Source organism: Heptranchias perlo, chromosome 12 (assembly GCF_035084215.1).
Source record: "Heptranchias perlo isolate sHepPer1 chromosome 12, sHepPer1.hap1, whole genome shotgun sequence".
NCBI lineage: Eukaryota > Metazoa > Chordata > Chondrichthyes > Hexanchiformes > Hexanchidae > Heptranchias > Heptranchias perlo.
The window spans coordinates 71915281-71941606 of NC_090336.1; the positions used below are offsets into that span (position 1 = coordinate 71915281).

A 26326-nucleotide genomic window follows, 5' to 3' on the forward strand; every position below is an offset into this window, starting at 1 on the left:
GTGTCTCTCCCTCTCTCTGTCTGTCTGTCCCTCCCTCCCTGTGTCTGTGTGTGTGTCTCTCTCTCTCTCTCTCTGTGTCTCTCTCTCTCTCTCTGTCTCTCTCTCTGTGTCTGTGTGTGTCTCTCTCTCTCTCTCTCTCTGTGTCTGTGTGTGTCTCTCTCTCTCTCTCTCTCTCTGTGTCTGTGTGTGTCTCTCTCTCTCTCTCTGTGTCTGTGTGTGTCTCTCTCTCTCTCTCTCTCTGTGTCTGTGTGTGTCTCTCTCTCTCTCTCTCTCTGTCTGTGTCTCTCTCTCTCTCTGTCTCTCTCTCTGTGTCTGTGTGTGTCTCTCTCTCTCTCTCTCTCTCTGTGTCTGTGTCTCTCTCTCTCTGTCTCTCTCTCTCTGTGTCTGTGTGTCTCTCTCTCTCTCTCTCTCTCTGTGTCTGTGTGTGTCTCTCTCTCTCTCTCTGTCTCTCTCTCTGTGTCTGTGTGTCTCTCTCCGGCATTTATTGCCCATCCCTGGTTGCCCTGTGTCGGGGTAGATGTACATCTGAGTGTCTCACTCAGCCACTCCAGAGGGGCAGTTAAGAGTCAACCACGTGCGGTGTGGGGGCTGGAGCCAGATATCGTCCCAGACCGGGGAAAGGACGGCAGGTCTCCTTCCCCAAAGGGACATCAGTGAACCAGCTGGGTTTTTACAACAATCCGACTGTTTCAGGATCACGTTTACTTTCCCCAGCTTTTTATTTCCAGATTTGGTAAACTGAATTCAAATTCTCCAAGGGGATGTCCCGGTTAGGTGATAAACAAAGTTTAAACAGTGTAATTAACTGTGAGCAGCAAATTAAAACTGCATTCCATTCAGCCCCCGAATATCAGCAGTCTACCGTCAATTATTGTATCGTTTCCATCCGGCTGCTTTTGCAATTGGTTGAAACTTAACGTTAATGTTTGGTGTTTAATTATTTTAAATTTTAACTTAATTTAGTGACGTTCTTAAAAATTTAAAATACGAAATAGTCGCCCTGGAGATTTCGCATTTTTGAAACACGCGGACACCCACAGGTCACCCTTACGGCAGAAGGTCACGGGTAGTTTGGGAATCCTAGCGAGCAGAAAAATGTCGCCAGGCTCTTCGCAGGAACGAGAGAGAGAGAGAGAGAGAGAGAGAGAAAGACTGGCGTTTTTAGACCGTGCCTTTCGCCACCTTCAGGACGTCCCGACGGGCTTGACAGCCGATGAAGTGCTTCTTGAGGTGCGGTCACCGTTGTGATGTAGGAAAAGGCGGCAGCCAATTTGCGCACAGCAAGATCCCACAACGAGCAACTCTCCATTCACAAATAATTAAAAGTAGCGACGTCGGTTAGCAAAGCACCGGGGTTGGTTTACGTCACTCGCGTCCCTCTGAACGGACGATCTGGCAAAACCAGCGGATGATGGCCAGATCACCTGTTTTTAGCTGTTGGTTGAGGGATAACTATTGGCCCCCGGACTCCGGGGAGCACTCCCCTGCTCTTCTCCCGGGAACGTCTTTTTTTTTTAAAGAGGAGCGGGAGGTGGAGAGTTTACGGATGGCATATGGGATACTTGCCTTTATTAGCCGAGGCATAGAATATAAGAGCAAGGAGGTTATGATGGAGCTGTATAAAACACTGGTTAGGCCACAGCTGGAGTACTGTGTGCAGTTCTGGTCGCCACACTACAGGAAGGATGTGATCGCTTTGGAGAGGGTGCAGAGGAGATTCACCAGGATGTTACCAGGGCTGGAGCGCTTCAGCTATGAAGAGAGACTGGGAAGATTGGGTTTGTTTTCCTTGGAGCAGAGGAGGCTGAGGGGGGACATGATTGAGGTGTACAAAATTATGAGGGGCACAGATAGGATGGATACTAAGGAGCTTTTTCCCTTCGTTGAGGGTTCTATAACAAGGGGACATAGATTCAAGGTAAAAGGCGGGAGGTTTAGAGGGGATTTGAGAAAGAACTTTTTCACCCAGAGGGTGGTTGGAGTCTGGAACTCACTGCCTGAGAGGGTTGTGGAGGCAGGAACCCTCACAACATTCAAGAAGCATTTGGATGAGCACTTGAAATGCCATAGCATACAAGGCTACGGACCAAATGCTGGAATATGGGATTAGAGTAGACAGGGCTGATGGCCGGCGCGGACACGATGGGCCGAAGGGCCTCTATCCGTGCTGTATAACTCTATGACTATGGTGTTCGGTGTGTGTGGGGGCGGGGTCAGAGAGTGGGGAAAAGCGATCAGTCGAACTCTGTTTTAACGAAGGTGGGGGGGGGGAGGGAGGGGAGGAAAACCAGCGAGTGTAGGGGGGCCGGGACAGCGGGAGGCAGATCACTTGGGATCTGATTTAAGAGGGACAGGCTCGAGGGGCCGATTGGCCTACTCCTGCTCCTATTTCTTATGTTCTCATGGGAGTGAGTCTGGTTGCAGTGCACACTATTGAGGGTTGGGTGGCCAGCAAGGTGTCAGATTTGATTGTGCACAGAGACACCAAGTAGGGTCAAAGAGGGGGAAGGGTCGAGATCCAACGTCTGGCTTGGAGCACACGGGCCGTTTTGGAGCCCAAGTTGGGCAAAGCAGCGAGGGGTGTTTAGACGTCGAGGCTGAGTGGGCTGGCTCCCCACTCGAAGGGAAGAGCAGAGAGAGAGAGAGAGAGAGGATCTGCGGTCCGGATGGATGGACCACCTGATAGTACTCCTGAGTCAGAAGGTCGTGGGTTCGAGTCCCACTCTATGGACTTGAGCCCATAATCCAGGCCGACACTCCCACTGCAGTGCTGAGGGAGTGCTGCACTGCCGGAGGAGCCGTCTTTCGGATGGGACGTTAAACCGAGGCCCTCTCAGGTGGACGTAAAAGATCCCACGGCCGCTATTTCGAGGAAGAGCCTCCTGGCCAATGTTTATCCCACAACCAACATCATTAAAAATAGATTATCTGGTCGCTGTCACGTTGCTGTTTGTGGGATCTTGCTGTGCGCAAGTTAGCTCTTGCGTTTCCAGTGTTATAACAGTGACTACACTTCAAAAGTATATATTGGTTATAAAGTGCTTTGGGACATCCCGAGGTCAAGAATGGTGCAATATAAAAGCAAATCTTTTTTTCTCTTTCTCCTTTTCATCCATCCATCCATCAATGATCTGGATGATTGGGTCTCTTGGGGCCTGTTCCCCTGGTATTATTGGAGGAGAGGAGATAGTTCCCTTGTGTCCTGGCCAACATTACTTCCTTAACCACCAAAAGTAGATTGACGAGTCACTTGTCCCATTGGCTGTTTCTTGTGACCATGTTTTCCCACACAATGCTTCAAATTAAAAAAAAAGTAATTCATCGGACGTGAAGCACTTTGGGACGTCCCAAGGAGGTGATCGGGTGCTATATAAATGCAAGTTCGTTCCTTCTTACTCGAGCTGGTAGGCACCGTGAACTGGTTAAATATTGAACATGGCGGTGAATGATTGACAACTTGTGCAAATTTACTTGTTCATCAAATGCAGATGTTGCTCAGTTCACGGACACCAGCCTTGAACGAAAGGGCACTCCCTTCATTCATCTCTGAAACGTTGCCTCCAATCTCCTGAGCGACTGGAAGCAGCTGATAGCACATTTTCCGCTGCGAATCAGACTTGCCCAGTGTGCAATTACTGCTTCCGATTGTGAGCTATAATTATACCTCTGAGCACACCCTCCGAGGGAGGATTCAGTACGTTTTTTGCACAATGGTTTGTGTGACGAGTTCTCTTCCGTCAAGATCCCTTAAATAAGTCTGCTCGTTTATTTTCCCCCTCATGGACCATTAGCCTCTGATCTTCAGCTGGCTCGATTAGCAATATCGAGCGTGGGAACCCCATTCTGTATCACATCCAGGTTGCCTGAGTTCACAATAATAGTCACTGTTTAGCTCATAATTTAATAGCAGATGTCAAATTCATTGACATAGTGCCGTACCGTAAATTAGGGGTGTGTATTAGTGAGGCGATAGCAGGTCTGCAGGACGATGATGCTTCCATGTGTTGAGGGAGGGACTTTATGGGATACCTAGTGTGGGGAGTGGTGAGTAATGCGGGCATCACTGAGAGAGATGACAGGTCAATGCCCTGACAGGACAACTTGTCCCAAGGCCATTGGGCGGGACTAGTTATAGCAGACCGACGGGAAAGTAGGCTTGAGGTCACAATCCGATCAGCCGTGATCTTATCAAATGGCAGAGCAGGCTCGAGGGGGGCCGAATGGCCTACTCCTGCTCTTAGTTCGTATGTGACTTGCTGGAGTGGGACGTCGCGTGACGTGCCCCGTTAGTTAGACTTTTTCCGACTCGAGTATTTTTTGTGCCGTAATTTGCTGTTTTTTAAAATTTGTTCATGGGATGTGGGCGTCGCTGGCGAGGCCGGCATTTATTGCCCATCCCTAATCGCCCCTTGAGAAGGTGGTGGTGAGCCGCCTTCTTGAACCGCTGCAGTCCGTGTGGTGAAGGTTCTCCCACAGTGCTGTTAGGAAGGGAGTTCCAGGATTTTGACCCAGCGACGATGAAGGAACGGCCGATATATTTCCAAGTCGGGATGGTGTGTGACTTGGAGGGGAACGTGCAGGTGGTGTTCCCATGTGCCTGCTGCCCTTGTCCTTCTAGGTGGTAGAGGTCGCGGGTTTGGGAGGTGCTGTCGAAGAAGCCTTGGCGAGTTGCTGCAGTGCATCCTGTGGATGGTACACACTGCAGCCACGGTGCGCCGGTGGTGAAGGGAGTGAATGTTTATGGTGGTGGATGGGGTGCCAATCAAGCGGGCTGCTTTGTCCTGGATGGTGTCGAGCTTCTTGAGTGTTGTTGGAGCTGCACTCATCCAGGCAAGTGGAGAGTATTCCATCACACTCCTGACTTGTGCCTTGTAGATGGTGGAAAGGCTTTGGGGAGTCAGGAGGTGAGTCACTCGCCGCAGAATACCCAGCCTCTGACCTGCTCTTGTAGCCACAGTATTTATAAGGCTGGTCCAGTTAAGTTTCTGGCCAATGGTGACCCCCAGGATGTTGATGGTGGGGGATTCGGCGATGGTAATGCCGTTGAATGTCAAGGGGAGGTGGTTAGACTCTCTCTTGTTGGAGATGGTCATTACCTGGCGCGAATGTTCCTTGCCACTTATCAGGGCATCTGAGACCTTAGTGAACAACGGGACTGTCAGTCTATCTCCTTAACCAATGAGATTTAAGGAAACAATGGAGAAGGAAATAGGATGAATTCGAGTCAAATCAGATACAGAAAGAAAAATAGAGAGGGAAAGAAAGATTGGATTAACAGAGAGAGAAAAAAAGGCAGAAAGGAAAAGTAAGAAAAAAAAAATTAAATTTGAAATGTTTAAACACTCAAAAGAATTTTCCACCTGCAGGAATGAGACAACAGTTTAAATTGTTCCCCATCTGAGCAGCCAAGGTTGATTGGCATTTTATGAACAATTATCACGTCGTTAAAAAGTTACTTGTGCTATTAAGTATGAGCCCTAACTTTCTGCGGTGAGTTTAATGGGCAATTAATGTGCAAGTCCTGCAAGTTCTTCAAGAATAACGGGGAGGTTGAGGGCGAGCTGCAGTTTGTGTGAAGCAATCGGAGAGGCGTAAATCGGCCGGCAGATTCCGGAGTTTCGCACTTGAAATGCCATAGCATACAAGGCTATGGACCAAATGCTGGAATATGGGATTAGAGTAGACAGGGCTTGATGGCCGGCGCGGACACGATGGGCCGAAGGGCCTCTATCCGTGCTGTATAACTCTATGACTCTATGACTCTAACTCACGGCGTGTCTCTTAATCCCCTGAATTTGCCGGCTGATTTGCGCGTTAATAAACACCGTGTGCCGATAACACGCCGTTATTTTTCCAGGAAGGTTTTGCCCAATGCTTTGTGTTTTTCTTTGTTTCGGATTTTTTACGAATGAGTTTCACCAGCTCGATTTTCTCTTTTCCCCCATGTCCCTAGTCCAAGAACGCTCCTGCAGCCAACCTGTCCCCAGGACTCTAGCGACATTACATGGAATTTAGGAACAGGAGTAGGCCATTCAGCCCCTCGTGCCTGCTCCGCCATTTGGTAAGATCATGGTTGATCTGTGATCTAACTCCATATACCTGCCTTTGGCCCATATCCCTTAATACCTTTGGTTGCCAAAAAGCTATCTGTGTCAGATTTAAATTTAGCAATTGAGCTAGCATCAATTGCCGTTTGCGGAAGAGAGTTCCAAACTTCTACCACCCTTTGTGTGTAGAAATGTTTTCTAATCTCACTCCTGAAAGGTCTGGCTCTAATTTTTAGACTGTGCCCCCTACTCCTAGAATCCCCAACCAGCGGAAATAGTTTCTCTCTATCCACCCTATCCATTCCCCTTAATATCTTATAAACTTCGATCAGATCACCCCTTAACCTTCGAAACTCCAGAGAATACAACCCCAATTTGCGTAATCTCTCCTCGTAACTTAACCCTTGAAGTCCGGGTATCATTCTAGTAAACCTACGCTGCACTCCCTCCAAGGCCAATATGTCCTTCCGAAGGTGCGGTGCCCAGAACTGCTCACAGTACTCCATGTGCGGTCTAACCCAGGGTTTTGTATAGCTGCAGCATAACTTCTGCCCCCTTGTACTCCAGTCCTCCAGATATAAAGGCCAGCATTCCATTAGCCTTATTGATTATTTTCTGCACCTGTTCGTGACACTTCAATGATCGATGTACCTGAACCCCGAGGTCCCTTTGGACATCCACTGTTTTTAACTTGTAATAGCATGAAAACAGGCCATTCGGCCCAACTGGTCCGTGCTGGTGTTTATTCTCCACATGAGCCTCCTCCCTCCCTACTTCATCTCACCCTATCAGCATATCCTTCTATTCCTTTCTCCCTCACGTGTTTATCGAGCTTCCCCTGAAATGCATCGATGCTACTCGCCTCGACTACTCCTTGCGGGAGCGAGTTCCACATTCCCACTCTTCCAGTGAGGAGCAGTGACGACCCTGCCTCTTAATATCTCCACGCTCCCCGTGGGAGGACACCTGTCCTGCCCCTCAGCAGCTCCTCAGAGCGGACAAGACAAGGAACGAGGATTGATACTCTCTTTGTGCGAGTTCTCTAATGGTGCTTCAGTGCACTGTGCCGTGACCAGCCCTCCCCAATCACCACTACAGAGGGCAACTGTGTTCAGTGCTTAAAGGGCTCACCAGCTGCTCGGCACATCTGTGTTGCTATGGGAACAGGCACAGCTGTTTCCAATAGCGTGGCTTGTGCGTTGCTACAAGAAAAGACATACTTGCTCTCGAGGCAGTGCAAAGAAGGTTCACTCGGCTAATCCCGGGGATGAGGGGGCGGACATATGAGGAGAGGTTGAGTAGATTGGGACTCGACTCATTGGAGCTCAGGAGAATGAGAGGCGATCTTATTGAAACATATAAGATTGTGAAGGGGCTTGATCGGGTGGATGCGGTAAGGATGTTCCCAAGGATGGGTGAAACTAGAACTAGGGGGCATAATCTTAGAATAAGGGGCTGCTCTTTCAAAACTGAGATGAGGAGAAACTTCTTCACTCGGAGGGTAGTAGGTCTATGGAATTTGCTGCCCCAGGAAGCTACATCATTGAATAAATTCAAAACAGAAATAGACAGTTTCCTAGAAGTAAAGGGAATTCGGGGTTACGGGGAGCGGGCAGGAAATTGGACATGAATTTAGATTTGAGGTTAGGATCAGATCAGCCACGATCTTATTGAATGGCGGAGCAGGCTCGAGGGGCCGATTGGCCTACTCCTGCTCCTATTTCTTATGTTCTTAAGGCTGGAAAAACAAATGTAAAATTTATTCTCGGGCGAGGCCGGCATTTCTTGTCCATCCCCTAGTTGCCCTGGGAATGTGGTGGTGGTGAGCCGCCTTCTTGAACCGCTGCGGGTTTTGAGACAACTGAGCGGTCTCGCTGGGCCACTTCAGAGGGCAGTTAAGAGTCAACCACGTTGGTGCGGGGAATGGAGTCACATATAGGCCCAGACCGGGTAAGGACGGCAGGTAAGGGAACCAGTGAACCAGTTGGGTTTTTTTTTACGACCACTTTTATTGGCAGCAACTTTTTTTACTTCTGGATGTTTTTTTTAATTTAAACTGAAGTCCTGATTCTCGAGCCGCGGCGGTGAGATTTGAACTCATGTTAACATCACCGCCTCACCACTCGTACCCACGACTGGGGTTCTCTGTTCCGCCTCTGCTTTCCCCCTTCCCCTTACGCGACGTCCTGGAATCGTCGAGTTTGTTGAACCTCACCTGATGAGGTAGAACGTCCGTCACGAGTTTGCGAGTTACACTCTGGCCCAGCTCCCGAGAAGCAAGGGGCCGTCCCCATTGGGTTTAACTCCACGCTGGTATCGCTGTTTGATGGGTTGATTTATTGCACCGAGTTCAGGATGCAGAGAGAGAGAGAGCGAGCGAGAGCAGTGAGCAACACACCCATCCCTGAGTTATGAAATGTGAGATGACTAACATAGTTCTGCGATCAATTACATCAGCTAATAACAATGTGCCATATTACAACACAGACTGCGTGTAGCCATTCACAGAGCAGGACATGAAAAGCTTTCTGTGACTGGCCCCCTTTACGGTGTGTTGCTTTTGGAGCATTTCACCAAGAAACAAGGGATGCTTAAGTTGTCTTGCCTGGAGAGGATATAAATTGGCAAAAAATGAAGGTAAGAAGTGGAGGGGGCGTCTGGAGCTTTAGAAACCGGGGTTTAGACTTTGATTTTACTTTCTGATTGGACAGGAAGTCTGAATTTAAAAGTTTGGAAAAACTCTTTGAGCAAGTGAAGTCAATGATTATGTGGTGTTGGATATTTTCGTACTGCTCTGTAATCTGTCTCCCCATCTTTTGGCACGACCCTGTTTATTAACAGCTGTGGTTGTCAATTCGGCATGAGGGCTAGTTAATCAGAAGACAGCAGTTATCAATTGTAAATCGATCTATTGGAGACGGCGACTCTCCCGGGCAGGAGAGAGCTCTGTACGTGCGGGTTTATGGTGCGGCACTCAGCTACGTGACGGTTACGTTTTCAAGGTGTTGAGAGAGCGGGCGAGAGGGTCCACGCGCTCTTACTGATTATAATAAGCTCCACTTCGGTTCAGGAAATATCTAGTGGGGGTACGGGTTCAAACAGACCGCCAAAACTGCACCCCTCCCTGGGCAATTTTTACACGAGGCTCAACATCAGGCCAGACTCGTAAAAGAAAGAGCTTCAATTTAAATTGCGTTTTCACGCCCCCAGGACGCCCCAAAACACTTTACAGCCAATGAAGTACTTTTGAAGTGTGGTGCGGGAAACGCGGCAGCCAATTCGTGCACAGCAAGATCCCACAAACAGCAACGTGACAACTGACCAGCAAACCTGTTTTGTCATGTCGGTTGACGGTTAAATATTAGTCGGGATGCCGGGGAGAACTCCCCTGCTCTTTTTCGAAACAGTGGCCATGGGATCTTCTCCGCGATTTAATGTCTCTCCCGAAAGACGGCACCTCCGACCAGTGCGGCGCTCCCTCGGTACTGGGAGCGTCGGCCTGGATTTTGCGTTCTGCGTCTAACGTAAGAGGGTGAGATCGCGAGCGGGCGGCCCACGGTTTTGGACTTTTGGGCAGACGCAGTTCCCGACATCACAAACGATGACTGCACTTCAAAGGTACTTAATTGGTTGTGATGCGCTTTGGGACATCCTGAGGAGGTGAAAGGCCGTACAAAAACGTAAGCTCGCTCTTAAAAATTGCCAGCGGTGTGCGTGCGACCTGCCGAGATATGTTCCTGGCAGTGTGGGGAGAGCCCTCCCCGTGCCTTGCTCGAGATTATTTATGCCACCTTATTAAATCTTTGATTCTTTAGTGAGCTTTTAAGGGCCTTTCAATTCACTGTTCAGGCAACAAAAGAAGTTAGAATCATAGAAGTTTACAACATGGAAACAGGCCCTTCGGCCCAACATGTCCATGTCGCCCAGTTTATACCACTAAGCTAGTCCCAATTGCCTGCACTTGGCCCATATCCCTCTATACCCATCTTACCCATGTCACTGTCCAAATGCTTTTTAAAAGACAAAATTGTACCCGCCTCTACTACTGCCTCTGGCAGCTCGTTCCAGACACTCACCACCCTTTGAGTGAAAAAATTGCCCCTTTGGACCCTTTTGTATCTCTCCCCTCTCACCTTAAATCTATGCCCCCTCGTTATAGACTCCCCTACCTTTGGGAAAAGATTTTGACTATCTACCTTATCGATGCCCCTCGTTATTTTATAGGCTTCCATAAGATCACCCCCTTAAGTTGTGGAAAGAGCTAAGAGGCCAAAGGAAATTGCTTTGTGACGAGCTTCCTTTGAGTTGAAGTAAGTACTTGCGATTCAGGGAGAGGTGTGGTGAGTCGCAGAGAGGGCTTCAAGTAGTCGGTAATGAACTGGAGACATTCCTATTCGCCCTGAGCTGCTGAGATATCTTAAGGAAACAATTCAGGAAAAATTCGGCGGGGTTAAAGGTCACCCATTGGGTCACGGGAGCGCTTGGCGTGCCCAACCAAGAGGCTGGAACCTTGAGCAGGAGACGGCCACTTCTGGATTCTGGAGCTGCCTCGCCCTGAACGCGGCTGTTTCACGTTGACGGTTCTGAGGGACTGCAGTTGGGCGGCCAGGTGTTGTTCTCGTATCTTCACGCCGTTCTCCAAGGGAAGAGAGCGGGAGGATTCACGGGCTGGTTGACAGGCCGCGAACGTGAGCACTCCTTCCGAGGCTGTGACCACCTTTTTATACCGGTCGGTGGGGGGGGGGGGGGTTAGACCTAATACGGAGGGTGGGAGGGGGGTCACCCGCACCCACCGGACACGAGAATCCAGCTGGGCGTCAACCCGGAATTCAGAGCCGAGCTCTGCTCGCCGGGACCGCCCGGAGTGGGGTTCGAACCCAGCACCTTCTGACTCCGAGGCCCGAATGGCTCCCACTGAGCCCAAGACTCACTCCCAGTTGCTGCTAAATGAAGCACAACAATAAATTGCATTTATATAGCGCCTTTAACATGGTAAAACATCCCAAGGTGCTTCACAGGAGCATTATAAGACCAGAAGAGATAGGAGCAGGAGTAGGCCATTCGGGCCCCCTCGAGCCTGCTCCGCCATTCAATGAGATCATGGCTGATCTGATTTTTACCTCAACTCCACTTTCCCGCCCTTTCCCCATATCCTTTGACTCCCTCGCTGAGCAAAAATTTGTCTAACTCAGCCTTGAATGTATTCAATGTCTCAGCCTCCACAGCTTTTTGGGGTAAAGAATTCCAAAGATTCACCACCCTCTGGGAGAAGAAATTCCTCCTCATTTCCGTCTTAAACGGGCGACCCCTTATTCTGAGACTGCGCCCCCTAGTTTTAGATTCCCCCATGAGGGGTAACATCCTCTCAGCATCTACCCGATCGAGTCCCCTCAGAATCTTGTATGTTTCAATAAGATCTCCTCTCATTCTTCTAAACTCCAATGAGTATAGACCCAACCTGTTCAATCTTTCCTCATAAGACAACCCTTCCATACCCGGGATCAACCTAGTGAACCTTCTCTGAACTGCCTCCAATGCAAGTATCTCCTTCCTTAAATAAGGGCACCAGAACTGTACGCAGTACTCCAGGTGTGGTCTCACCAGCACCCTGTACAGTTGTAGCATGACTTCCCTGCTTTTATACTCCATCCCCCTCGAAATAAAGGCCAATATTCCGTTTGCCTTCCGGATTACCTGCTGCACCTGTATGTTGACTTTTTGTGTTTCATGTACGAGGACACCCAGATCCCTCTGTACCGCAGCATTTTGTAGTATTTCTCCATTCAAATAATATTTTGCTTTTTTATTTTTCTTCCCAAAGTGGGATGACTTCACATTTTCCCACATTATATTCCATCTGCCAAATTTTTGCCCATTCGCTTAACCTGTCAATATCCCTTTGCAGACACTTTGTGTCCTAATCTCAACTTGCTTTTCCACCTATCTTTGTATCATCAGCAAATTTGGCCACAAGACACTCTGTTCCTTCATTGATATATATTGTAAATAGTTGAGGCCCCAGCACTGAGCCCTGCGGCACCCCACCAGTTACAGATCGCCATTTTGAAAATGACCCAACATTGACATAAAAACAGACAAAAATTGACACCGAGCCAAAGAAAGACAAATGTTTGGTCAAAGAGGTAGGTTTTAAGGAGCGTCTTAAAGGAGGAAAGAGAGGCGGAGAGGTTTAGAGAGGCAAGAAGTTAGACATTCAATTCCAGAAAGAGAGAGGAACTTCTTGCATTGTGCGAGATCGGTAGAGTTTTGGACACTAAGGGAACCAAGGGATATGGGGATCGGGCGGGAAAATGGAGTTGAGGTCGAAGATCGGCTGTGCTCTGATTGAATGGCGGAGCAGGCTCGAGGGGCCGAATGGCCTACACCTGCTCCTGTTTCTTATGTTCAATCGCAATTTTTAATTCCCGATTGTAGAACACTTGCACTACACATTTTACATTGATCCTCAGGGCGTCGTGGGAACTTTATAAATGTTTAGAAAATCTTTTTAACGCTGGCAGGAAGCTGTTTGTTAAACAGGACGTGGAAGTGGCATTCAGATGTCAGTGAGCGTGGCCGTACTCATCGATGCAAGCTCGCGTATCAGCAGCCCTGGTTCCCTCAGCCAGTGGGCTGTACAGAGCCAGCAGTATAACTCTGGTCTGCTGGCTCTATGTCACTCGACAGATGGTTTCTTTCTCAAACTGGCACCTTGTATCTCCTGATACGTCACAAGATTTTAACATTCTCATTCTTGTTTTCAAATCCCTCCATGGCTCTCGCCCCCTCCATGGCTCTCGCCCCCTCCATGGCTCGCGCCCCCTCCATGGTCCTCGCCCCCCTCCCTATCTCTGTAACCTCCTCCAGCCCTACAACCCTCCGAGATCCCTGCGCTCCTCCGATTCTGGCCTCTTGCGCATCCCTGATTTTCATCGCTCCAACATTGGCGGCCGTGCCTTCAGCTGCCTGGGCCCTAAGCTCTGGAATTCCCTCCCTAAATCTCTCCACCTGTCTCTCTCCTCCTTTAAGACGCTCCTTAAAACCTACGTCTTCGAGCAAGCTTTTGGTCACCTGTCCTAATATCTCCTTATGTGGCTCGGTGTCAAATTTTGTTTGATAATCGCTCCTGTGAAGCACCTCGGGGCATTCTATCATGTTAAAGATGCTATATAAATGCAAATTGTACATTGTCCCACTTAGAGGGGGTTCTGTGGAGGTCAGGGGCTTTCGAAAAATCAGGAATATCTGGCAGAAAAATGAGACTGCAAAGTAAATAATGCATTAATGTCAACCATAAGAAAGTACAGCAGTTACTAATGTATTAGAAAAACGCAGGACATGGGCATGAGCTTAACGGAGGGAAAGGTATGCATGTATTTTTAGATTTATCTGCAGGGTTGGATCCATCTTTCGGATGAGACGTTAACCCAAGGCCCCCGTCCGCCCTCTCAGATGGACGCGTAAGATCCCATGGCCATTGTGTCGAACAAGAGCAGGGGAGTTCTTCCCGGTGTCCTGGCCAATATTTATCCCTCGTCCGACATCATCGCAAACAAATTATCTGGTCGTTCATTGCCGTTTTGTGGGATCTTGCTGTGCACAGATTAGCTGCCGCGTTTCCTCCGTTACAACAGTAGCTACACTTCGAAAGTGCTTCATTGGCTGTAAGGCGCTTTGGGACATCCTGAGGCCATAAAAGGCGCTATATAAATGCAAGTCCGTTCTTTATTCCTGCAGTGTTGCGGTGTGAAGGTGTGACTAGTGAGGCAGACGCATTTAAGGGAAGGATAGCAGTTTGAGGGCGTGGAGATTGAGGGGGATCAGGTTATGGGGACCGATCAGATGTGTACTGCACAGCCCCTTCTGGTCCTGTCCTCTCCCTCGGTCCGATTTGGCTGGAAACGCAGGCCTTGTTTTCTTGCTTACTGTAAAAACAAAAAGTTTGAGGCCTTCTGGACTCCTGGAAGTGGAAGGTTTCTCTCTTGTTCGTTGGCTGCTTTTGACTCACTGATTCAGTTTGTACAGTGAGAAGTCGTTAAATGAGAGTCCTGGTCGGTGCTTATTCCTCTGCCTGAACGCAAAGTGACGACACTTCAAAAAGTAATTAATTGATTGTCAAGTGCTTTGGGGTGTCCTGAGGACATGATAAGGTGCTGTACATAAGGTGGAGAGACTGGAGAACTGGGATTATTGTCCTTAGAGCAGAGAATGTCAAGGGGAGATTTAATAGAGGCGTTCAAAATTATGAGGGGTTTTGATAGAGTTAATAAGGAGAAACTGTTTCCATTGGCAGGAGGGTCAGTAACCAGAGGACACAGATTTAAGATAATTGGGAAAAGAACCAGAGGGGAGATGAGGAGAATTTTTTTTACGCAGCGAGTTGTTCTGATCTGGAACGCGCTGCCTGAAAGGGCAGTGGAAGCAGATTCAATAATAACTTTCGAAAGGGAATTGGATGAAATACTTGAAAAGTATAGATTTGCTGGGTCAGGGGGAAAGAGCAGGGGAGAGTGGGACTAATTGGATAGATCTTTCAAAAGAGCCAGCACAGGCACAATGGGCCGAATGGCGGCCTGTGGTGCTCTATGATTCTATAGATGTAAAAGGGCGCATTAACCCACATGGGTACCAAACCTGAAAGGAGCCTTGTTGAGTCACAAATCGCTGCAGTGTTTGCTTTGCCCTGTATAGTTCTGGGTGCAGGTGGCAGCCGAATGCTTGCCACTTTGGAGCAGTGGGCATCTTAAGGCAGCTCGCCAACCCAAGAGCGTGTAGGCACAGCCAGAAGGAAAGAGCTTGTGTTAAGAGATTGGTCATGATTACATCGAGCCGAGAGCACAGAAAGGCATAGAAAGTCTCATATCTAAGTTTGCCGATGACACAAAGATTGGTGGCATTGTAAGCAGTGTGGAGGAGAACATAAAATTACAAAGCGATATTGATAGATTAGGTGAATGGGCAAAACTGTGGCAAATGGAAGTCAGTGTAGACAAATGTGAGGTCATCCACTTTGGATCAAAAAAGGATAGAACAGGGTACTTTCTAAATGGTAAAAAGTTAAAAACAGTGGATGTCCAAAGGGACTTAGGGGTTCAGGTACACAGATCATTGAAGTGTCATGAACAGGTGCAGAAAATAATCAATAAGGCTAATGGAATGCTGGCCTTTATATCTAGAGGACTGGAGTACAAGGGGGCAGAAGTTATGCTGCAGCTATACAAAACCCTGGTTAGACCGCACCTGGAGTACTGTGAGCAGTTCTGGGCACCGCACCTTCGGAAGGACATATTGGCCTTGGAGGGAGTGCAGCGTAGGTTTACTAGAATGATACCCGGACTTCAAGGGTTAAGTTACGAGGAGAGATTACACAAATTGGGGTTGTATTCTCCAGAGTTTCGAAGGTTAAGGGGTGATCTGATCGAAGTTTATAAGATATTAAGGGGAACAGATAGGGTGGATAGAGAGAAACTATTTCCGCTGGTTGGGGATTCTAGGAGTAGGGGGCACAGTCTAAAAATTAGAGCCAGACCTTTCAGGAGTGAGATTAGAAAACATTTCTACACACAAAGGGTGGTAGAAGTTTGGAACTCTCTTCTGCAAACGGCAATTGATACTAGCTCAATTGCTAAATTTAAATCTGAGAGAGATAGCTTTTTGGCAACCAAAGGTATTAAGGGATATGGGCCAAAGGCAGGTATATGGAGTTAGATCACAGATCAGCCATGATCTTATCGAATGGCAGAGCAGGCTCGAGGGGCTGAATGGCCTACTCCTGCTCCTGTGTTCCTCTAACACAGGCCATTCGGCCCAACTGGTCTATGCCAACGTTTATGCTCCACACAAGACTCCTCACATCCTACTTCATGCAACCGTCAGGGTCTCTCAGGAAGTCCCAACATACTTCAAGCACAGTGAGTTACTCGGTATGCAGTCACTGCGATGTGAGCGAATTGCCCATTTTTTTTCTAACACCGTGTTTATTTATTGAAATCGACAGTTTCCTCGAAGTAAAGGGCATTAGGGGTTACGGGGAGCGGGCAGGAAATTGGAGATGAATTTAGATTTGAGGTTAGGATCAGATCAGCCATGATCTTATTGAATGGCGGAGCAGGCTCGAGGGGCCGATTGGCCTACTCCTGCTCCTATTTCTTATGTTCTTCTTTTCCTCCTGATTTTAATTTTGTTCGAGACACCCATTGAGCTGATCCTGAAAGGATCTGATTTGGGTACTTGCAAATTAACTCGGGATACTCCCAATCGGACAGCTTCAGGTTATGCAACGAAGCTATCACACCCAGTGGTGATGCGCTGTACGATTCAGGCAGCGAGGACGATATTTTATCTTCCTTCTCGGGATGCGGGCGTCGCTGGCAAGACCGGCATTTATTGCCCGTCTCTGATTGCCCCCATTGAGAAGGTGGTGGTGGGCCGCCGCCTTCTTGAACCGCTGCAGATCGCGGTTTTGACGCAACTGAGTGTCTCGCTGGGCCACTTCAGAGGGCAGCAAGAGTCAACCACATTGGTGTGGGGGACTGGAGTCACATATAGGCCCAGACCAGGTAAGGACGGCAGGTTTCCCTCCCTAAAGGACGTCATTGAACCAGTTGGGTTTTTACGACAATCCGACAGCTTCATGGTCACTCTTACCGAGACCAGCTTTTTATTTTCAGATTTTTTTTTTATATATGTTAATAATTGTAAGTTCTAAATCAGTGAAGCCAGCCCGTATCTCACCATGAATGTGTGTGTTGCCCTGTTTTCTCCCCAGATGCTCCCTTGGTTTCCTTACATTGGGTATCGTGCTCGGAACAAATATATTTTGTGGTGTGTCCTAACTCGCACCAAGTCCCGTTCTCCCATCACCCCCCTCGTGCTGGCTGACCCACATTGGCTCCTGGGTCCTGGACCGCCTTGTTTTAAAAATTCTTATCCTTGTTTTCAAATCTCCTCCGTGGCCCTCGCCCCCCTCCCCATCTCTGTAACCCCCTCCAGCACCTACGACCCTCCGAGATCTCGGCGCTCCTCCGATTCTGGCCTCTCGCGCGTCCGCGATTTTCATCGCTCCGCCATGAGTGACTAAGCTCTGGAATTCCCTCCCTAAACCTCTCGGCCTCTCTCTCCTCCTTTTAAGACGCTCCTTAAAACCTGCCTCTTTGACCAAGCTTTTGGTCACCTGCCCTGATATCTCCTTACGTGGTTCGGTGTCAAATTTTGTTTGATGATCGCTCCCGTGAAGCGCCTTGTGACGTTTCGCTGTGTTAACTGCGCTGTATAAATGCACGTTGCTGTTGATGATGCGGAGGTTTGTTCGAGAATTGTTCGGTTGTTAGCGCAGATCCAAACGTCAGTGTGAAGTCAACCCACTGCGGACCGACCCTCCCTCTATGGCGTAAACGTAGCTTAAATTGTTGATGTGAATTCTCCGGGCAAACCAGAGATGTGAGGGTAAATTCACTGGTGTCTGCTCCTGGCGGGGAGTCGCACCTGAAGGGAGCATGGGTCAGAAAACCACTGAGCAACAAGGAGCTGGTGAACTTGTCCAGTGGATAGTGCAAAGCTCCAAGAAAACGTTGGACGTGGTAGAAAGTATGTGTTTGACATCTTTAAGGATGCATCATAGAATGGTTACAGCACAGAAGGAGGCCATTCAGCCCTTCGAGCCCGTGACGGCTCTCGTCAAGAGCAATCCAGCTCGTCCCACTCCCCGCTCTTTCCCCGTAGCCCTGCAAATTTTTTCCCTTCAAGTATTTATCCAGTTCCCTTTTGAAGGCCATGATTGAATCTGCCTCCACCACCCCCTCGGGCAGTGCATTCCAGATCCTAACCACTCGCTGTGTACAAAAGTTTTTCCTCATGTCGCCTTTGATTCTTTTGCCAATCACCTTAAATTTGTCCTCTGGTTCTTGGCCCTTCTGCCAATGGGAACAGTTTCCCTCTATCTACTCTGTCTAGACCCTTCATGATTTTGAACACCTCGATCAAATCTCCTCTCAACCTTCTCTGTTCCAAGGAGAACAATCCCAGCTTCTCCAGTCTATCCATGTCACTAAAGCCCCTCATCCCTGGAACCATTCCAGTAAATCTCTTCTGCACCCTCTCTAAGGCTTTCACATCTTTCCTAAAGTGCGGTGCCCAGAACTGGACACAATATTCCAGTTGTGGCCGAACCAGTGTTTTATAAAGGTTCATCATGACTTCCTTGCTTTTGTACTCTATGCCTCTATTTATAAAGCCCAGGATCCCATATGCTTTTTGAACTGCTTTCTCAACCTGCCCTGCCACCTTCAACGATTTGTGCACATATACCCCCAGATCTCTCTGTTCCTGTACCCCTTTTAGAATTGTGCCCTTTAGTTTATATTGCCTCTCCTCGTTCTTCCTACCAAAATGTATCACTTTGCACTTTCCTGGGTTGAATTTCATCTGCCACGTGTCCGCCCATTCCACCAGCCTGTCTATCTCCTCTTGAAGTCTATCACTATCCTCCTCACTGTTTACTACCCTTCCAAGTTTTGTGTCATCTGCAAAATTTTGAAATTGTGCCCTGTACACCCGAGTCCAAGTCATTAATATATATCAAGAAGAGCAGTGGTCCCAGCACCGACCCCTGGGGAACACCACTGTATACCTCCCTCCAGTCCGAAAAACAACCGTTCACCACTGCTCTCTGTTTCCTATTACTTAGCCAATTCTGTATCCATGCTGCCACTGCCCCCTTTATTCCATGGGCTTCAACTTTGCGGACAAGCCTGACGTTGATTGAATAAATGGATCCCACCATAGTGTATAGTTTGCGTTTTAATACTTGATAAGATTTTTATTTCATTGTTTTTTGCAATGGGCTTGAAAATCAGCTTTAATTCTCAATATGCAGAATGTCCTGTTCACTTCTTGTAAAATCACTGCGCCTGAATGAATTTTTGATGGATTAATTGTGCCTTTGCTTTTGGAACCTGTTCAGGTTTACAATGTCTGGAAATAAACGTGAGTCCATTGTGTCACCTGCCAGCCAGCTGTGAACGCCTGATCTACTTCTATTGAGTGACGGGGTCCTGACTAGACCATGGGTGAAAATGACGCCGACAAAAGCAGCCAGGCTGGACAACTCTTTGAGAACTTTGTGCAGGCATCGACGTTCAAGGGCACTCTGCAGGCGTTCCACATACTCTGCCACTACCTTGACCTTGACCCATTGGACCATCGGATGTTCTACTCCATGCTGAAGTCGAAGGTCAACACCTGGAAGGCCAAAGCCCTATGGAGCAAGCTGGACAAGCAAGCCGACCACAAGGAGTACAAGAGAGGCAACTCATGTCCCAACACGCGGGTGAGTAGAGTTTGATCAGACCAACTGCTATTGACTTGCTGAATTGAAACGAATCGGGCAGCGTCCGCCACAACTCTCCAGCTACCGTACGGGCAACGGGCCTGTGTCTAAGTTTAAGTCATTTCAACCGACTTTTCTATTTACCGATTTTGGTTTAAAAAGAACTGCAAGTTGCTCAGTTGGTAACGCTCTTAAGGCTTGAAGGCTGACACTCCCAGTACCGGTACTAAAGGGAGCGCTGCACTGACAGAGATACATGGTCTTTAGGGTGAGACGTCAAAACGAGACCCGCACGACCCAGACGAGCTCTGGGCACCGCACCTTCGGAAGGACATATTGGCCTTGGAGGGAGTGCAGCGTAGGTTTACTAGAATGATACCCGGACTTCAAGGGTTAAGTTACGAGGAGAGATTACACAAATTGGGGTTGTATTCCCTGGAATTTAGAAGCTTAAGGGGTGATTTGATCGAAGTTTTCAAGATACTGATAGGGTGGATGGAGAGAAACTATTTCCGCTGGTTGGGGATTCTAGGAGTAGGGGGCACAGTCTAAAAATTAGAGCCAGACCTTTCAGGAGTGAGATTAGAAAACATTTCTACACACAAAGGGTGGTAGAAGTTTGGAACTCTCTTCCGCAAACGGCAGTTGGTGCTAGTTCAATTGTTAATTTTAAATCTGAGATTGGTAGATTTTTGTTAACCAAAGGTATTAAGGGATATGGGCCAAAGGCAGGTATATGGAGTTAGATCACAGATCAGCCATGATCTCATTGAATGGCGGAACGGAGTTGAAGGGCTACTCCTGTTCCTATCTCCCTATGATCTTATGACCTCGTTCAGGTGACGATGTAAAGATCGAAGACGGGCACCGAGTAGTCCTGTTTTCTGGGGCTGGGTCAACGTCCGATGCCTTCCCGAAGTCCATCCAGGTCGACAACGTCCACTGCCTCCCCTTTTCATCCAGCAGAACCGCTAGCTCCTCAAAGAAATCTAATAACCTGGCCAGACACAACTTGCCCCTTCCGAACCCATCTCCAATCAGGCGCAGGCCTTTCACACGATCCCTTGGTGTCACCCCACAGTTGAGTTAAGGCTCACATAATCTGCCTCATGCCCATTTTTTTTTTAAAAGCGGGGGGGGGGTCACGTTTGCTATCAGTAGTACGTGACTTGATTTCAATGAGCTTTGAAAGAGATCAACGAGAGGGTTTGTAATCTCCCAGTTCGACCTCACCATCGCTTACAAAATGTCCTGGTGGATGTGATAGAAATGAAAACTCTTCTTCTCACACTTTGCTGCCCAATGTGCATTTAATCATTCCGTCATTGAATAAAATCCAGCTATTTTCCTCCGAGTTATATAGGAACATAGGAACAGGAGTAGGCCATTCAGCCCCTCGTGCCTGCTCCGCCATTTGATAAGATCATGGGCTGATCTGTGATCTAACTCCATATACCTGCCTTTGGCCCATATCCCTTAATACCTTTGGTTGCCAAAAAGCTATCTATCTCAGATTTAAATTTAGCAATTGAGCTAGTATCAATTGCCGTTTGCGGAAGAGAGTTCCAAACTTCTACCACCCTTTGTGTGTAGAAATGTTTTCTAATCTCGCTCCTGAAAGGTCTGGCTCTAATTTTTAGACTGTGCCCCCTACTCCTAGAATCCCCAACCAGCGGAAATAGTTTCTCTCTCTCCACCCTATCTGTTCCCCTTAATATCTTATAAACTTCGATCAGATCACCCCTAAACCTTCGAAACTCTAGAGAATACAACCCCAATTTGTGTAATCTCTCCTCGTAACTTAACCCTTGAAGTCCGGGTATCATTCTAGTAAACCTACGCTGCACTCCCTCCAAGGCCAATATGTCCTTCCGAAGGTGCGGTGCCCAGAACTGCTCACAGTACTCCAGGTGTGGTCTAACCAGGGTTTTGTATAGCTGCAGCATAACTTCTGCCCCCTTGTACTCCAGTCCTCTAGATATAAAGGCCAGCATTCCATTAGCCTTATTGATTATTTTCTGCACCTGTTCATGACACTTCAATGATCGATGTACCTGAACCCCTAAGTCCCTTTGGACATCCACTGTTTTTAACTTTTACCATTTAGAAAGAGTTCATGGCCAATGGAGGAAAAGTTTACCTTTGCCGCATTTTAAAAACTTTGTCCTGCAGTTTCCGGATTGAAAGGGGTTACGGGGAGCGGGCAGGAAATTGGACATGAATTGAGATTTGAGGTTAGGATCAGATCAGCCATGATCTTATTGAATGGCGGAGCAGGCTCGAGGGGCCGAATGGCCTACTCCTGCTCCTATTTCTTATGTTCTTATGAAATGACAGCAAGAACATCGAAAGTAGCAGCCCATACAATCCAGAGGTGAGTGGGTGTCCTTGGAATCCCCAACTCTCTCTTAAGACCCTCCTTAAAACCTGCCTCTTTGACCAAGCTTTCGATCACCTGTCCTGATGGCTCCTTCTTCGGCTCGGTGTCAGTTTTTTTTGTCTGATTGCATTCCCGTGGGGCGCCTTGGGATGTTTTGCGACTTTAAAGGCGCTACAGAAATGCAAGCCGATATTGGTGTTTAGACGTGGAATGGGAATGTTTAAAAGCCGGATGCTGAGGACGGGAGAGGATTTGAGTGTGGAACTGTTGGTCACCTTTAACTTCCCCACTAGTAAGTTACAAATCAGTCACTTCCTCTCCTCAATAGGTCGGTGAAAGCTGTGGTGCAATTCTACAAGCAGAAAAAAGGGGGAAGTCTCCCATCAAATCTCATGTTTTGTGATGTTACATAGACCGAACTAAGCCGAAATAGATCCAGACGCTAAGTTCAAATAAGGAAGTTATGGTCAACCTTTATAAAACACTGGTTAGGCCTCAGCTGGAGTATTGTGTCCAATTCTGGGCACCGCACTTTGGGAAGGATGTCAAGGCCTTGGAGAGGGTACAGAGGAGATTTACCGGGATGGTACCAGGGATGAGGGACTTCAGTTACGCGTGGAGAGACTGGAGAAGCTGGGATTGTTCTCCTGAGAGCAGAGAAGATGAAGGAAGGATTTAATAGAATTGGGATGTCTTGTTGAAGTTGTACAAGACATTAGTAAGGCCACACTTGGAATACTGTGTGCAGTTCTGGTCACCCTATTATAGAAAGGATATTATTAAACTAGAAAGAGTGCAGAAAAGATTTACTAGGATGCTACCGGGACTTGATGGTTTGACTTATAGGGAGAGGTTGGATAGACTGAGACTTTTTTCCCTGGAGAGTAGGAGGTTAAGGGGTGATCTTATAGAAGTCTATAAAATAATGAGGGGCACAGATAAGGTAGATAGTCAAAATCTTTTCCCAAAGGTAGGGGAGTCTATAACGAGGGGGCATAGATTTAAGGTGAGAGGGGAGAGATACAAAAGGGTCCAGAGGGGCAATTTTTTCACTCAAAGGGTGGTGAGTGTCTGGAACGAGCTGCCAGAGGCAGTAGTAGAGGCGGGTACAATTTTGTCTTTTAAAAAGCATTTGGACAGTTACATGGGTAAGATGGGTATAGAGGGATATGGGCCAAGTGCAGGCAATTGGGACTAGCTTAGTGGTATAAACTGGGCGACATGGACATGTTGGGCCGAAGGGCCTGTTTCCATGTTGTAAACATCTATGATTCTATGTTCAGAATCCTGAAGTGTTTTGATAGAGTAAATAAGGAGAAACTGTTTCCACTGGCAGGAGGGTCAGTAACCAGAGGACACGGATTTAAGCTAATTGGCAAAAGAACCAGAGGGGGAGATGAGGAGAAATTTTTTTAAGCAGCGAGTTGTTCTGATCTGGAACACGCTGCCTGAAAGGGCGGTGGAAGCAGATTCAATAATAACTTTCAAAAGGGAATTGGATAAATACTTGAAAAGGAAAAATTTGCAGGGCTGTGGGGAAAGAGCGGGGGGAGCCAACACAGGCACGAGGGGCCAAATGGCCTCCGTCTGTGCTGTAAGATTCTACGATTCTGTGATGGTGGGACACGAGAAACAGTACTGTGCCTGCACAGGAAGAGGAAGTCAACCAGCACTGCTGCTTTTGTGAAGGGGTCAGGCACGTCCGAAGGGTTCGAGTCGGAATAAACTCCCATGTTCATCTTAATAGATGCAAACGAACCCAATTTAGACTTCTGCACTGATCCTTAATTTGAACAAGAGGGAGTGTACAGGCTGATTAATATGAAGTGTGTTCCATTTACTTGTGAAAAGACAACGTAAGTTGCAGAGACCTGGATTAGCACCTTAAATGGCTACGGTATTACATAGTGGCACTGGGCTGGGTCCCAGCTTCATTGCTCGCATTCTCTCAGCTCTGTGCTGCTTAGAGCTGGCATCCCTATATTAGGGGCTGATTTCTGTGCGGTTTTATGCTGTGGGGACCCAGTGTGTACCGTCCACAGGATGCACTGCAGCAACTCGCCAAGGCTTCTTCGACAGCACCTCCCATAACCCGCGACCTCTACCACCTAGAAGGACAAGAGCAGCAGGTACATGGGAACAACACCACCTGCACGTTCCCCCTCCAAGTCACACACCATCCCGACTTGGAAATATATCGGCCGTTCCTTCATCGTCGCTGGGTCGAAATCCTGGAACTCCCTTCCTAACAGCACTGTGGGAGAACCGTCACCACACGGACTGCAGCGGTTCAAGAAGGCGGCTCACCACCACCTTCTCAAGGGGCAATTAGGGATGGGCGATAAATGCCGGCCTCGCCAGCGACGCCCACACCCCATGAACGAATAATAAAAAAACAAAAAACTATCGGACGAAGATAGCGAGCGAACACAATCACAATCGGACGATTTCCTCTGTCCGCCAATGCGTTTATTTTGAGTCGGTTAACAGCCCTGCTAAGACAAGGTGCAGAGTATTAGAGTATGAACAGGTTCAACGTCGACTAATATCACAACGTTCTCGATTCCAGTGGGACAATCAGGTGTGGTAGTGTGGCGGATGTGGTACTGGACCAGCAAGCCAGAGACTGTGAGCTCAAATCCCACCGTGGCAAATTGAATTCAATAAACCTGGTGAACTTGTTTCCGGGCCCAAGGAGAAAATAATTCTCAACGATTCCTCCGTGCCACCTTCAGGGAAGGGAGCTCGCTGCCGATACAGGACAGTCATCCCACGTTGGAAAAACAGGAGGAGGCCATTCAGCCCCTCAGGCCTGCTTTGCCATTCATAAGAACATAATAAGACATAGCAGCAGGAGTAGGCCAATCGGCCCCTCGAGCCTGCTCCGCCATTCAATAAGATCATGGCTGATCTGATCCTAACCTCAAATCTAAATTCATGTCCAATTTCCTGCCCGCTCCCCGTAACCCCTAATTCCCTTTACTTCTAGGAAACTGTCGATTTCTGTTTTAAATTTATTTAATGATGTCGCTTCCTGGGGCAGCAAATTCCACAGACCTACTACCCTCTGAGTGAAGAAGTTTCTCCTCATCTCAGTTTTGAAAGAGCAGCCCCTTATTCTAAGATTATGCCCCCCTAGTTCTAGTTTCACCCATCCTTGGGAACATCCTTACCGCATCCACCCGATCAAGCCCCTTCACAATCTGATATGTTTCAATAAGATCGCCTCTCATTCTCCTCATTCAGTTAGATCATGGCTGATACCTGCCTTTAATCCATAGCCCTCCTCCCTAGCCTCACCCCTCTGTAACCACCTACAACCCTCCGAGATCTCTGCGCTCCTCCGGTTCTGGCCTCTTGCGCGTCCCCGATTTTAATGGCACCGCCAATGGCGGCCGTGCCTTCAGCTGCCCGGGCCCTAAGCTGCAGAATTCCCTCCCTAAACCTCTCTGCCTCTCTCTCCTCCTTTTTAAGAGGCTCCTTAAAACCTCCCTCTTTGACCAAGCTTTTATCTCTTTTTTTAATGTGGCTCGTTGTCAAATTTTGTGAAGCGAAGCGCCTTGGGACGTTTTACTACGTTACAGGCGCTGTATGAATGCAAGTTGCTGTCGTTACCCTCATCTAACGAATCTATCGAACTCAGTCTTGAAAACTTCAATTGTTCCCCAGCATCCACAGCCTTCAGAGGGAGCGAGTTCCAGATTTACATGACCCTTTGTGCAAAAAAAAATGCTTCATGATTTAGGAACATAGGAACAGGAGTAGGCCATTCAGCCCCTCGTGCCTGCTCCGCCATTTGATAAGATCATGGCTGATCTGTGATCTAACTCCATATACCTGCCTTTGGCCCATATCCCTTAATACCTTTGGTTGCCAAAAAGCTATCTATCTCAGATTTAAATTTAGCAATTGAGCTAGTATCAATTGCGGTTTGCGGAAGAGAGTTCCAAACTTCTACCACCCTTTGTGTGTAGAAATGTTTTCTAATCTCGCTCCTGAAAGGTCTGGCTCTAATTTTTAGACTGTGCCCCCTACTCCTAGAATCCCCAACCAGCGGAAATAGTTTCTCTCTATCCACCCTATCTGTTCCCCTTAATATCTTATAAACTTCGATCAGATCACCCCTTAACCTTCGAAACTCCAGAGAATACAACCCCAATTTGTGTAATCTCTCCTCGTAACTTAACCCTTGAAGTCCAGGTATCATTCTAGTAAACCGACGCTGCACTCCCTCCAAGGCCAATATGTCCTTCCGAAGGTGCGGTGCCCAGAACTGCCCACAGTACTCCAGGTGCGGTCTGACCAGGGAAAGCTGTGCTTACTTTGTGAAACAGCAGGCTCTGCAGCCGTTGGGCAACAAACATTCCACACACGGGCTTTACGCTGTGAAAAGCACGTTTGACAAACACTTCTGCACTATCGGTGGTAACCGGAGGACCAAAAATTTAAGACAATTGGCAAAAGAACAAGGGAGGCGAAAGGGGAATGGTGCCAAGTGGATTGCTTTTTCAGAGAGTTGGAATCAACATTCTCTGCTCCCGCCCCCGTCTCCCTCGGGCGCCTGTTCCACGG

General features: G+C 48.0%; 1 protein-coding gene across 6 annotated transcripts in view; it reads left to right on the forward strand.

Annotated features, from left to right (window-relative positions):
- LOC137327759 (F-actin-monooxygenase mical2-like) overlaps positions 1-26326 on the forward strand; it is a 142649-nt gene that overhangs the window by 83561 nt on the left and 32762 nt on the right. For 3 of the 6 annotated variants that reach the window (XM_067993571.1, XM_067993572.1, XM_067993567.1), the window contains exon 2: positions 19009-19374. In XM_067993571.1, the coding sequence (XP_067849672.1) occupies positions 19111-19374 (264 nt within the window). In that variant the 5' untranslated portion in view covers positions 19009-19110. Of the gene's footprint in view, positions 1-8549; positions 8685-10271; positions 10358-19008; positions 19375-26326 lie in introns of those variants that run through there. The other 3 variants (XM_067993569.1, XM_067993570.1, XM_067993568.1) reach the window with 3 other exon arrangements.